We start from the raw sequence: 14,498 nt of genomic DNA, 5'->3' as shown, positions 1-14,498 counted from the left end.
TCACCTTATCTCTAAGGAGGCACCCAGGCATCCTACAGAGGAAGCTGATAAATTGAACATTAGTTGACAGCAACCTGACAGATACTTCATCATTAACTCCAAAAGATGGCAGTAGTGAAACATTTAGGAATCAGGCTGGTTTGGGGAAAAAGAGAAAAGATGATTTTTTTAAATAATCTTTATTTATAACAAAGTAGATTTTAAGAAAAAAATCAATTGGAGTATGAAAGAATAACTTTTCAACACAACAAGAGCATATACATGTTTTATTTGAATATTTATGCACATGTACATTAAAAATCAAAATAGATGCTTGGATTAATCGAAATCATTGGTAAATCTGATTACATATTTTATAATAAATGTATTTAACTTAAATATGAGTACTTTGTTTTTAAATCCTAGCAATCTGCACGATCTATTAAATACCGTTTTTTGTTTGTTTTGAAAGTAAACAAACGAGCACATTTTTTTGTAGTTTCACCACTTGGGGCGCTGTTGAGCCCTCCCCTGAATTTGATTTTTGCAGAAGGAAATCGTGTTTACAGTTCTAGGCCAATCATCCTCTGCTTTCTCTTAGCTAACAGCTTAGCCCCAGTAGCGCCTAATGAGAGCCATCAGCTGCTGCACAACATCCACAGAATGCCTCGAAGAAAGAAAACCGGCCAAAGCCCCGCCAGGCCAGCAGGTGGGCCACCAGAGGGAAGACGCTTTGGCTATAACACTGGGGGCGATCACCTTATGGCAAATAACAGCTTCTCACCGAGTTCCACCGAGAAGGAGAGGATCGTTAAGAGCATGCAGGAGATGTTTTCCCACCTGGACCCGGAGGTTATATACATCGTCCTGTCCGAGTGTGACTTTAAAGGTACCCGAATGCAAACCAGCCCTTAAGCCGGTGTTACCTGGCTAACCTGTTAGCCGCGTCGCTGTTGTGGAGCTAAGGGTTTGGGCTAAACAACTCCACAGTGCCTGGGTGACGGTGTTTTGACTATCATTGTAACAGAATGAACATGTCACAGTCACTGCTGAGTTTTGTCATTCCTCTTAACAAACTCATACTGTCATGAGCGTTGAAAACTGATGAAATGCGCGCGTGATCGGTGACACAGACACCTGCTAGCTTAGCGCGGCCAGTGGCGGACTTAACACTTTGGGGGGCCCAGGCAACAACACGGGCCCCTCTGCAGCCTTGTATTCATCATCATCTTCTCTTTTTTTAAATCCTTACCTGGGGTAAAATTTCTGTTACAACTTCTTCACTGGTCCACTTGTAGACGGCATAAATGTCAAGAATACAAGTGTTTTCATAAGGATTTAAAATCCCACTCCAACAACCTTTTAAATCTTTTGTAAAAGCCTTCCCTGTGGTCTTTTATTTATGGTTGTTGTTTTTAGCCAAAATAAAAATAAAAAAGTTATTTTTCTTAAATAGTTTCAGCAAAGCTGCAGTACGTCATTAGAAATTCGTCTCAGAGTTGGGACCTATGCGCAGTAAGCCAGGCCCCCTTCCCATCATCCATCTGTTTAGGCGCTGTCTCCCTCCCTCCACCTTTTGAGCCAGATGCCAGCTCGGACAAGGAAAGCGAAGATGTATATGAATCTAGTCGTTCACAAGTAGATGCATCAGAATGGAGAGGAGCAGGGAGCTTGTGGCTTGCCGTAGTAACTTGTACACCACCTCACAAGCTTTTTCCAATGGAATTATTTCGTCGGCTCCTGATTCACAAAAGTTTGAATATAAAAATTCTCAGATGTGCAATTTTAAGCTTAATTTTCTATATATATATGTGATCAGCATGAAAAAAGTGCCACAAGAAAATGTAAAAAAAACAATTTTTGATTGGAGGAGGTTTTTAAATACTTTGATTTTGTTCTATATATTTTTGTCATTGTTTTGTCTCCCTGCAAATGTGACAACACATTTCTTGCTTTCTCTTTGCTTCGTTTTGTAACTGATAACTGCCTCGCTTTACCACTATTTTTCAAATCTCTTTCTGTTTGCTTACTTGCTGTTGATGGAATAGTCCATTACTGCAGAGGGACAGGGGAGGACTAAACACTTTCTCACAAGCAGTCTTTTGTCATTTCAGCGATTTAAAAAAAAACAAACAAAAAATTTTTAATTTATTTTTTTGTGACAAAGTTGAAAAGAAATGGCTATGGAATTTATTTTAGACATTTTATTAGGTGTCCAGCTCTGGGACCTCAAGGTATTGGGTGTCCCAGGCATTCGCCTACCTTTGCCGAAGCTCACCCTTGAGCGCAGTTCCATTATTTACCAACAGTGTCTGGAGCAAAACTCTGAAATGAAACAATATGCTTCATAATGTGAATTATTGGATTTATTGTTACTGCTTTAGCATGTGGGTTTGTAATTTGCACATTTAGTTTTTAAAATTATACTTGTGAATTATTATCCTACATGAATTGAGCATGCGCCACTGTGTGGTCTGGTAATGTGTGTCCTCTTTGTAGTTGAAATTGCCATGGACTCCCTGCTGGAATTGCATGTGGCCGCAGAAGGGGCCGTCCCACCCTCCATTTCTGGCTTTGAACGCACCGCTGCTGCCTTGTTCTGCTCAGAGGACTCTCCACAGAGCAGACTGATTGCACATTCCCCAGGAGAACCCCAACAGCCCAACTTTCCCTCGCTCCATGACCCGTCAGCAGAAAACCTGGACCTGCTTATTGATCAAGAGTTAGAGGCTCTCAGCTCTTGCCAAGAAAAAGAAGAAGGCGGGACCTTGTTATCACCTGATGGGGGTCTCTCCTCTTTCCCTTCACTGCCTGCTCCTCAGCAGGCTCTCCCAGAGCTGCTTCAGAGCGGCCTGGATGCTGGAAGTAGAATGCACCTCACCAAGCAGCCGCCTCCAGCAGGAGACATGAGGGAGCAGATCTCTGGAGCTTCCTCTCCCATCAACCAGCACAGACTATGGGGCAACCAGATTCCAGAAACACAGAGAGATGTTCTGGATTTCACACATCTGTTGGCAGAAACGTCTCCAGAAGAACAGAAACTTTCTTTGGACCTGGGAGCTTCGGGACGTCCCTCAGCCTTTCAGGTGTATAAAAAACAGGAGACATTACTCACACATTCAGAGAGTCCTGCATCTTCAGGTACAGCTGTCAGCGGCTCCAAATCTGAAATGAACTCACTACATTGCAATCCACATAGCCATGGGTCCTTACCATGGAACCTGGAGGCACCAGCGTTTTCTCCTCGTAGCCACGGAAACCAAAGTCCATGCTTCATCACTCCCGTGGCCTATTCACCCTCCGTGTGGACTGGCCAGAGCCGACTTCTTTTCTCCCCACCAAGGCAGCAGCATCCTAAACCTTTTGCTGCTTTTCCACGGCCTTGGGCCCTGCCAGTCCCCCCACGTTTTACCTCCACCTCTAACAAGCTGCAACTGCAAGGGAAGGTGCTTGTGCTGCTTCGTGGTGCTCCAGGATCCGGCAAGTCAACACTTGCAAGGTAAAAATCTTTTGCTATAGTCTGACTGTGCAGATTCTTCTTTTGTCATGCATTCTCAGTTTTTGTCATTTTTATCTTGTTTCATTGCATGTTTGAGGTCAAGCAAAATAAAATTTAGGATAAATTTAATATTAAGTAATTTTTTTTCCTTTGTCACTTTTGGTTTTTATATATATAATGTTGTAAATTCCCTTGTCATTTTAAAAATATTTAACATATTGATTAATTTAGTATAAAGAAGTGTCAGGAACCAGTGATGTAGGAACCAAAATAAAGGAGACCAGACTTGATGGTGAAATTTTAAACATTTAATGAATAAACTTGAACATGACTAAACAGAAACCTACCCTGAATTTACGACTCCCTTTGTGTCTCTGTTGCGTCTCTGGTCCTCCCTCCTGGATCCAGGAGGAGTGGTTTGTCCTGCCCTATTTACTCATCCAAAACTTAAGCGATCAGTCCCCATGTCCTCTCCTTTCTCACTAAGTCCTTCTAAAATGCATGTTTCATATCATAATGCTATGGTTTTGTACTGCCAAAATTTAACTTGTCATACATGGCGAAAATAAATGCCGGGTTTTATCTGTAGTGTTAAAGTGCGTTATCGGGTGGGCGCGGCCTTAAATAGAAAACAAAAATTGATAACGCTTTATTTTGAAAGCCGGACCGATTTCCTGTTTGTTTTTTGCCATGACATTGACGCGTCAATGGACTGGAAATGGAACTCCTGCATAAAGCTCGCATAGTGGCGCGGAGGGACGGATGTGAGACACAAACTTGACGAAGGCGATGTGAACACTTGGATTGATTATTGAATGTTCAATTTTTTTTTGTGTCGACGGAACGCAGACAGACCAGTGAAAATCAGCCTTTAGGGTGACAAAGCAGATAATCTGATGGGGTGAACTGAATAGCAGATGCATATATGCTGAGGATAATTAACAGAAATGAAAACAGCTGTGAATCGTTAACTTGAATGACTGTGACAGGGAGACAACTTAGAAAAAAAACCTGATTAAAAACCAAAAATCATCCATGAAAAAAGCAAACTAGACAACTTACAACAATTTTAAATGGTAATACCACAAATCACAATATGTGGTGTGGCACTTAATAAAAAATGATGTAATAAATTAAACATTCAGCTGGTAAAAATTTTTGTCTCGTGATAAAGAAATATTTTTTAAGTTGTAAATTGCAAATGTGAGCCCTATATTTTGTAAGGGCAACACGTGCAGTTGATTTTCAAAAATATTCATATCTTTTGCTCTACTTCCACAGCTCTAATCTATCTGCATTTGGTATTTATATTTAATTTAAGGGTGGCTGTGGATCCTTAAAGCCTTGAAAAGTCTTAACATTATTAGGACTAAATTTAAAAGCGTTAAATTGTCTTAAACTCTGGTGAATGGGTCTTACATTTCAAACTCCTTGTTGCAAAAAAATAAAATAAAATTCAAGACACATTTTGCCACATGATCGTGAACTGGTAGTAAATAACTTAACCTCAGCTAGCTAATTGGCTCATGCTCGTCAATGCAGGATGCATGGGTGAGTGTAAATTCATGGAGAAGTGGCTTGGTAATAGGGATTACCAGCAGTGCTTAAAGTGAATCGCAGATGCAGAGCAAGAGAAATGGTAGACTCCAGCTATTTGTTTCATTTTCTTTGTACATGTGGTTTTAAATCAGAAGAAGATGGGTTCTTGAAAGGGTCTTAAAAATCCTTAAATTTAACGTCTTTAAATCTGTTGACATCCTGAATTTTTTTTTTTTTAACATCACCCTAAAAGTTCTTATTCTCTGTTGCATGAAACAGTGACAAACTAGGCAGCCCTAAAGCTGTTTTTGCTTTTGAATTTGCAGAGCTTTTCTGGAGCAGAACCCAGGAGGAGCCATACTGAGCACAGATGACTATTTCCTTCGCAATGGAGAGTATCGGTTTGACCCCACAGTCTTGGGGGAAGCCCATGAATGGAACCACAAACGAGGTTAACAACACGTGTACACAGAGTTGAAATGAAGCCCGCACATCTGCACAAAGCGCCTTTCACTTCTTTCGTGCCACTTGTTTGACTCCTCTTCAGGTAGACGGCAAATGAAATGTCATTTTCTGTGATATGCTTCATCCCACAGCCAAGGAGGCCTTTGAAAGGGGCACCAACCCCATCATCATCGACAACACCAACATGCAGGGCTGGGAGATGAAACCCTATGTGGCTCAGGTCAGTCAGCTCTGCAGGAAAACACAAATTAAAAAAAAAACTCTTGTGAAAAATGTAAAAATAATATGCAAACCCACTGAAAATTAGGTTTGTTTATTTTCTACAAGTTTTTTGTTCTAAAGTGATTTGTTTTTTTTAGCCAAAGCTTATTTGAAAAAACTGAAGAAAATGTTGTCTTGATCCTAGGCCCTGAAACATGGATATAAGGTGCTGTTCAAAGAGCCGGATACTTGGTGGAAGAACAAACCCAGAGAGCTGGAGAGGTGAGAAGAAACAGAAACTAAACAGATGAGAAGCTGCTCACACCTGCTTTTATGATTAAACTCCAACTCCAACTTTATTTATTTATAAAGCGCCTTTCATTTCGGTTAAAAACACAAAGCGCTTAACATCAAAGCAGATAAACTAGTCATAAAATAGGAAAATGAATTAAAACAGAAAACACAGGACAATCACAAACAGATTGGACCCCTCCCTCACAAGATTCCTCCCTCCCTCCACCCACCCAGTTCCCCCAGTAGAACCCTGAACAAAAACACAACTGCAGCTTTAAGAAAATTACCGTAGTTCCTCTTGCCTCCATTTTTTAAATAAAAGGTTTTAATAAAGAAAAGTGTGCACTTTTATGTCAACATTTGGATATCAGAAATATCAACTTAATTGTAACCAAAATATTTATGAATGCGTTTTCCTACTAGTTTTAATATGTGATGCGACCATTTAGTTGGTGTGATGTGACTGTTTTATGTAACAGAACTTAAATCATAATCATTTTTATATTTACATTTTGTTTTATAACAATTAAATAAACTCAGAGTATGCACTTTTTCAGTTTCTTTTTATGTATTGCTTTGAGTGCTGGGATTGAAAAGACCCCAAAAAACATGACACCAATGGTAGATTCATACAGATTTGTTAAATGTTTTCAAGCATATTCCCAAATTTTCATATAGAGTTAAGTCTGGACTTGTGAAAAAGCAATGACTCATGCCTGAGTTATCATAGATGTGTTTTCTTGGAATTAACCCAAGCTATCAGAAGAGATGACTTGACCAGAGAAAGGTAGTTTTCCCTCACATTGGGTGGAGTGCTTTTGCCCCAGGTGGAGGAGTTTAAACGTCTTGGGGGGTTTTTGTGAGGGACAATTGGAGCGCGAGATTGACAGGCAGATTGTTGCGGCGTCCGTTGTTATGCGGTCGCTGTAAGCCATCAACGACCTTTTATCACAGCCAGTTAAGTCAGGTATGTTTCATTGTGGTGCGTTTCTGTGCAGGCGGACCGCTCATAATGTGGTCGTGGAAACAATCCGCCGCATGCTGAGTGGATATGAACGCTTTGTCACAGTCCAGTCCATCATGGGCGCGCTCATGCCGGAGCGTAAGCAGCACATTCCTCAGGAGAACAAGCCTTCAGAGTGAGTTTGTTTTCTTTTATAGTAAAATTGATTGATCAACAATAATTAAAGTTAAGGTTTTTCATTGGGATGAGGTAGTATAACAGTATATTTTAAATTGCATTTATCAATTCATAAAGAAAGTCCAGTAAAAATCTTTGTTTTTTCACTTTGCTGACTGTAGAAGCTTAAAAATGAACTCTTAAATAAAAAATCATGACGTCATTTTGAGAAAGTGTGTCTATAAGTAGGATTTTTTGGGGGGCTCATTGAAATCAGTTTTTTTATAATCAAGCAATTTTTGGTTTATAAGGCTCACAGTTTAATAAATGAATTCATAAAGCTTTAAAACTGTAAAAAAAACATATATTTTGTTTGAAAAATGTAGGATGTTTTTGGTAAATTTAGGTGCAAATTTTAAGGCGCTCTTGACCAGACCTTTTAGAACACAACAAATTTCGACATTATTCCTTAAAATTAAAAAAATGGCTTGCTTTTTTTTTATTTTTTATATTGTGTATTGTTTTTAGGCCACAGCCATCCGCTCCTGACCTTATCAGTCGGCCTGAATTAAGAGAGGGATGCAAGATGTCTCAGTCGCAGCTGTTTTCTTCGCTCCCCGATTTATCGTCTCTGAGTTTCCCAAGTGAGGTCACGGAGTCCGATCACAACACCAGCAAGTCCACCGAGTCTCTCAACCTCAAACTTTATGGAAAACCTACCAGGGACACCAACATTTCTACACAACATGAGGGTATTGATTTGGGAGGACTGGATGCAGAGTCAGACGTCCAGTTGGAGCAGAACAACCAAATGTTGGAGCAGAGAATCCCAGATTGTATTGTGGAATCAGTGATGAACGAAGAAAATGCTGAGGAGGAAATGTCTCTGCCTTTATCTGATTCTATTGCACAAAGAGTGAAGAGGGAACGGCCAAGCAGAAAGTCTGATTTTGAAGTGGTTATGAAAGATGCTAACCAGTCAAAAGAAAATCCAAAAGCAGAGGCAGCAGGGTGTGAGGACATTGGGAGGGATGTTGGAGAGCAGGAGATGCTTCATTTTGTTGGAGATTGGCCTTCTGCGGGGTCTATGAAGCAGCGACGGGCGAGGAAAAGAGAGGGCCATGGAGAAACTCCTCCCAAAGCAGAGGAGGAAAAAGCCAATGGGGATGAGAGAACAATCCATGTCCAGCCGGGTCCAGACGTGACGGAGTTTCAGAAGCTCATTGATCTCCTTCAGAATGGTACTTTTTCAGCTCAGACAGACTCTTCTGACTCCCAGGCTTCTCCTGAGAGGGCTGGAGAGCAGTTTGAGGTGGAGGATGAGCCAGGCGGTGTGTTTGACGAACTCTGTGATTCCAAACCTAACATTGAAGAGACTCAGCAGAACACAAGACAGCTTAATAGCAAAAAACAGGAATTACCTGACTGCGTGTCAGACAGGAATGCTGTTGACTGTCTCACCATCGTAGAACCGAAGACTGATGAATCAAAAGATCTCAAGACTGAGAATGAAATAAATGGCATCAGTGAAGGGAGTGATCAAGCAGGCGGTGTTCCCACTGTTCAAGACGAATGTCGTCCAGGTGTTGGCGTGAAGGTTTGTTCTGAAAACCACAGGGATGCTGAAGTGGAGAACCAACGCAGCCTCCTCACAGAGGCTCCTCAGAATCTGGGATGTGACAGCTTTGTGGAAACGGGAAGTTCCGGAGGGAGTCAGGAAAAAAAGCCACGTCGGAGATCAGGGAAACTGTGCAAACTAGCGCTGTCCTTCCCTCAAAACAGCCCTGCTTCATCATCAAGTGACCCCCACTGTTTAGACTCAACAGTAGAAGGCACAGATGAGGACAAAGCTAGCGGAGAACCTGTTTTGAATCCTCAAAATAAAACCTGGCAGGATGAACCGGTCTCTGACCCGTCTGTCCCTTCTATTGATGAAGCGCAACAGCAGTTGCCTAACTCTCCTGGTCCAGTGGTAACGGGCTGCTACATTCAGACGGAACCTCAAGACTTTGCCCGTCTTTGGCGTTTTAATCACCATGGCGAGAGAGATGATGCAGTCATTACAGATGGACCCCACTGCGGGGATTTTAAAGTTCTGCTTGGCGACTCCTCACGTTTCGTGCCGGAGCTCTCTTCTGCGGTGTCCGCTGCAGTTGCTGTTCATCCGTCCGGCCAGACGGAGGTACCCGACCGCGTGGTGCACGAGAAAAGCACACAAGTGGAGGAGAAGGAGCTTGGGGTCACTCAAGACCGGCTCGAGAGCCTACGCATTCTCAGTCGCCACTTTAAGCTAGTCAGCTTTGACACATTGGAGGATCTCTATGAGAAGTGCCATCAGGACTTAGAGTGGACCACCAACCTGCTGCTGGACTCTGGAGAGAGGTTCTTTAAGGATGAGGATGTGGAGTTGGAGAAAGACTGTGAAGCTGCAAACAATTCATCCAGTCTGCATGGACATGAGGTTGAGGAAAACCAAGAATGCACCAATGATTTAGATGAACAACAACTTCAAGACCAGTTAGAGCAACCTGGAGCTATGGAAGGTCTTCAGCGAACAACCTGTGAGACCGTCCATAAACCAGATGAAACCCCCACTAACATTATCGTGGATGTTTCTGGAGCTCCGTCTGCCTCAGGCACAACTGAGGATCAGTCAGATGCAGCATCAGCCTTAGAAAGCCGTTCGCATGCAGACGTTTGCCCAGCTAAAGCGCTAAAGAATTTAGATCAAAGCCACATCGCTGATCCTGAATCAATTTTCAATCCTGACCTGGAGGATGGAGCTTCAGGAGGGAACTGGGATCACGCAGAAACAGCTGATGAGCCCACAGTTCAGACGGAGGATGAAATCGCCAACATGGACGAGATCAACCGACTGCTGCAGGCAGAGCTGGAGGAGATGGAGAGGGAGGAGAAGCAACAACAGCAGACGAGGCGGAGCCAGCATCTGGATATTCAGTCTGTGGAGCTGAAACTACCCACAGAGCTGGCGCTGCAGTTAACCGAGCTGTTCGGACCTGTTGGAGTGGAGCCAGGTAACGCAAGAGTTTGTTGACATCATAAAACAGTGGGACAATTTAGCTAGACTGAAGAAAGAACAAATCATTTAAAAGAAGATTGTTCGAATGCAGTCTTTGAGCATCATGTAGAAAGTATTACATTTCCTTTTTTTAAATAATTTTTTTTGTGGTTAGTTGGTAGTATTATGTTAGTGGATCTATTAGATTTTACCTTAGAAATGAATCTCTATTAAAAGGTAAACAGTGGTTGCTATTTTTGGGGAACAATTTAGAGATCTTGTTGTAAATCTTAATGCTTAATATTTATTTATTAAAACAATAGAAACAGCTCTTTTGTGTGATAATCACAGGTACCTGCTTAGACGATGACTTCACCGTGCAGATTGATCTAAATTTGGCTAAACAGCTCCATCAAAAGTGGAAGGAAACCATCCAGGTGAGGCTGCTAACATCCCCACAATAATACAGGTGCTCTTATTTTGAAAAGCTTTTGGTGCACTTATGTGAATTTTGTTTTTCAGATAAAGCAAAGACAAGCAAATATTTCTTTCCAATTGCTTCAGCAAGGTGAGTTTTACAATCGTATATATAACCAATTTAGTGCTTAATCAGATATATATATTTATATTTTTAAAGTAAATATTAGTTGAGGAAACTGTCTTTTAACTAGTAAAAGTGGATATTTGTATGTTTAGACTCAGCTTTTTGGGGTCATTCCCAAGGCACCAAGCAGGGGCCACATGCCTACGCTCATCCAGCTAACTTCCTGACGAGCAGAGATGGTTCCCTGTCCGCTGTGAAGCAGCCGGAGACGGCAGTCCACTGGAATGTTCCCCATCCACCGGTCTCTCTCAGAGATATTATGAAAGAGGAGCAAGCTTTGGAGAACGTGCAGAAGGTATTAAGAAGCACTTTGCAGTCACTTGCATTTGCCACATCTTTTGGCTTCATTTGGTTGTCTTTCTGTCGGTTTTAGAGCAGACAAAGTCGCATAGACCTCGATCGGCGAGACGGAGCCACCATGTTGAAAGAGAAGCAGCTTTATTCCATGTTCCCCACTATCGACCGTCGTTTTCTCCAAGACATCTTTAAAGAACACAAGTGAGAGAATAATTACTTACTACATTTATCATGTAGCCTATTTAACACCACCGCCTTGTGATTGTGTTTTTTTTTATTTAATTTTTTTTCCATCTACAATGACAAATGTGCTTGATTCACTACAGCTGTAATGTACAAATAAAGGCTTTTTTTAAATGTAATTATTTTATTCAGTGAGTATATATTGCAAATAATCAAACATGCCCAGCAGTTTATTTGTGTGTATTAATAAGGTTGTTTTTTTTTAACAGTCACAGCTTGTCACAGACGGAGCTGTTCCTTCGTTCTCTGCTAAACGAGGAACCCGTGAAGACAGTTTTTGCTCCAGAAGTTCCTCCGGCCGACCATCACAGAGCAGCCAGCAAGGAAAGAGAAAAGGTATTCACAACACGGGCAGTAATAACTTCAACACACAGATGCTGCTTTAAAAACATTTCACTAAGCAACTTTGGTTTGTCAAAAAGGGCCAAAGTACTTTCAAAATAATGAAACTGAAAAATAGACAATAATAAATAGCTCAACTAAAATCAAATAGAATCAACCTTATAGTAAGTCATAATGCCAATAAAGCAGATGAATTTTTAGAGACTTAAAATCTAACAAGATGTCCCACCTTTACAGTCAGAGGCTGCAACATCAGGAGATTCCCTTTTGATTTCACAGAGACAGAAAACTCTGGAATTGGCTGCATCCGACTATCAGGACACCCAGGACCCAGAATACGAGGACTTCAGGGCGGAGGCCAGCCTTCAGAGGAGTCGACAGCTGGAGAGCTTTGCGAAGGCGGCGGAAGCCTTCAAGCAGGGGCGCAGAGAAGTGGCTTCATTCTACGCCCAGCAGGTAAGAGCATCAATGCTGAGGTTCAACCAGATTGTGGATTGGATAAAGTTTATCCTATTCTCTTGTTGACTGTACAAATGCTGTTTAAAGTTTGTTTCATTTTTTTAAACAGCACTTACATCTCATGTTAACATTTAAGTAAGTAAAGGTGTTGGATGTGGACCACTAATTTATAGTTCAGTGAACAATTATTTGAACAAAGTCAGCTGGATAAACATATTGACATGCGAATAAAAATCCTTTTTGGTGAGATCTAGAAATGAACAACAGATGAGTCAATTTTATAGCGTTTACAATGTCATCTGAATGTGCAGCTTGGCTGTTTTGCGTGAACCTTTTTATCTTTTAGGGACATCTGCATGGCCAGAGAATGCGCGAGGCCAATCATCGTGCAGCAGTTCATATTTTTGAGAAGGTCAACGCATCACTTCTTCCCAGAAACATCCTGGACCTCCACGGGCTGCATGTAAATGAGGCCTTGGAGCATCTTACTCAGACCTTACAGGACAAAACCGCAGGTACTCTACTGTGACTCTTCTTTTAGATGGGATCCATTCAATAACCAAAATCATATCTAGAGAAGAGGTGATTTCAAGGAAAACCTGCACAGAGATGTTAAATTGAAGTTTTTCTTTTCATGGTCACTGCCATAAATGTCTTATTTCACATCCTCTTGTTATTTTGTTGCTGTTAAATACGTTTTTTGTGTTTTTGTTCTTGTTTTTGTGTGTCTTTGTGTAGAGTGTGCACAGGGTTTGTGTCAACCTCAGCTCTCTGTCATCACAGGAAGAGGGAACCACAGCCAGGGGGGAGTGGCCCGCATCCGCCCCGCTGTCATCGACTACCTCACTAACAAACACTACAGGTATGCACACACGTGCTGAGAGGAAAACGAGCCGTTCTTCTTCACCCACCTTCTCTCCTGTCTCTGTTTCTGTCAGGTTCACCGAGCCAAAGCCAGGTCTCATCTTGGTGTCTTTGAAGTGAGAAGACCTTTTTTTTTTGTTTTTTTGCTGCTTTAGAGGACAGTTTTCTGCTTCTTTAGCACAAGAAAGAAATACATGTGAGGAGCATATAAACACTGCAAACCAGTTGAAGTATTTATTTCTACCTTTTTCATCTTCAGTTAAAGCTACAAGATGAGATGGACTGCATTCATATAAAAAATGTTTATTTCTGCATCTGTAAAACAAAAATATATTTTTATTGTTAAAATGATTTTATAGTTGATAATTGTCTTAGAATAAACACACCCTGGATTTAGCAAACTCCATGTTGGAGAAGTAATTTTATCCTGCAGTATTTTCTAACTTGGAGTAACCTTTAGGACACGATGTATTATTTTTATGACGCCTCTCTGAACTGCAAAATATATATGTAATATGAGTGTTTTTGATGCAAATTCTAAACTATTATAAAGACCTGGAAGAAGAAAACTTCTCTTTTCTTCACAACTTCACCAATAATTGAAGACCACCGAGCAGAAGTCGCACAACCGGATTCAATAGACTTGGACCTTTGACTTCTTCATCAGTTCCTCTTCTTTGATATCATCACAAATGCTCTGCAATATTTCAAAACTTTACTTTTGAATATGTTCAAGCAAGAATAACCAGAAAAAAAAAACAAGTCACAATTTTAGTTCAACTTTCTTCTATTTCAACTTTTGCTGGCTCTTTGTTTCCTATAACAGCTTGTGCCAAATGCCGTAGCAGTTAGCTTTATAATGTGGCTACAAAACTGTAAAACTCAACTCTTTTTTTTCTTGCCTTTTTAAAAGAATTTCTTAAATTTACATTTTTTAATTTAACAAATGTTTCGAGCTCATGAAACATTTTATTTTTCAATGCTTTTGGTTTGTAAGATTTTATGGAGGACCTATACTGTGTAATAAAGTCTATTTATGTAAAACATTTACATTTGTCATCATTTGGGGATTCAATTCATTTCAATTTTTTTATATAGCCCAATATTAAAACACGGTTGTCTCAATGGGCTTCACTAATTGTACAAAACATAAAATCAGTTTTAAAATACAATAGCTGATTGTTAAACTAAACTAAACAGACTATGGCGTATACTTATGTAGCGCCTTTGTTCCTACAAGGACAAAGCGCTTTACAGTCACGGACCCAGTCACTCACACATTCACACACTGGTGGCCGCCGACTAAGCTAACGTGGACATCGCGGCCCTTAGACCCTCCCTCTCGGTAAGAAAAAACTCCTAAAAAACAGATTCCAGGAGAAATCTGTTTTCCAGTTGGCCATCTGGAATCTGGAAATACCCCCCCAACTAGCCTTGCAATAAGCCTGTCCAAAGAGGATTGTTTTACACCTAACTGTCGGCATGTATTTGTATTCTTATACTTGCATCTCTATATCTTAGACTTGAGTTACATTCAGAATAGAATTTTTTTGCTAATATAAATGTTTTTTTG

The 14,498-nt window shown here is 40.8% G+C and overlaps 1 protein-coding gene across 5 annotated transcripts; it reads left to right on the top strand.

The window, feature by feature from the left end:
• The first annotated feature begins 466 nt into the window (after positions 1–466).
• On the top strand, positions 467–13,971 carry LOC101172634 (NEDD4-binding protein 2). Of its 5 annotated transcripts, none has more exons than XM_078943889.1 (17): positions 467–868; positions 2,479–3,478; positions 5,344–5,468; positions 5,614–5,702; positions 5,889–5,965; positions 6,976–7,116; positions 7,626–10,132; positions 10,468–10,553; positions 10,639–10,684; positions 10,813–11,015; positions 11,094–11,218; positions 11,470–11,596; positions 11,882–12,058; positions 12,408–12,576; positions 12,845–12,923; positions 13,000–13,041; positions 13,185–13,971. In XM_078943889.1, the coding sequence occupies exons 1-17, from the start codon at positions 643–645 to the stop codon at positions 13,186–13,188; spliced, it is 5,223 nt and encodes a 1,740-aa protein (XP_078800015.1). In that variant the 5' UTR covers positions 467–642; the 3' UTR covers positions 13,189–13,971. The 5 variants fall into 5 exon arrangements, 4 of the variants coding, with proteins under 4 accessions (XP_078800015.1, XP_078800014.1, XP_011473301.3 ...); XM_078943888.1 differs by having other exon boundaries at positions 12,800–12,923; XM_011474999.4 differs by lacking the exon at positions 13,185–13,971 and having other exon boundaries at positions 10,840–11,015; positions 12,800–12,923; positions 13,000–13,149.
• The last annotated feature ends 527 nt before the right edge of the window (positions 13,972–14,498 follow it).

This window comes from Oryzias latipes (genome assembly GCF_053564925.1).
Source record: "Oryzias latipes strain Hd-rR chromosome 1 unlocalized genomic scaffold, Olatipes_Hd-rR_3.1 chr1_Y".
NCBI lineage: Eukaryota > Metazoa > Chordata > Actinopteri > Beloniformes > Adrianichthyidae > Oryzias > Oryzias latipes.
Note: the sequence above shows the minus strand (reverse complement) of the source record. Positions and strands in the feature narration are given on the sequence as shown.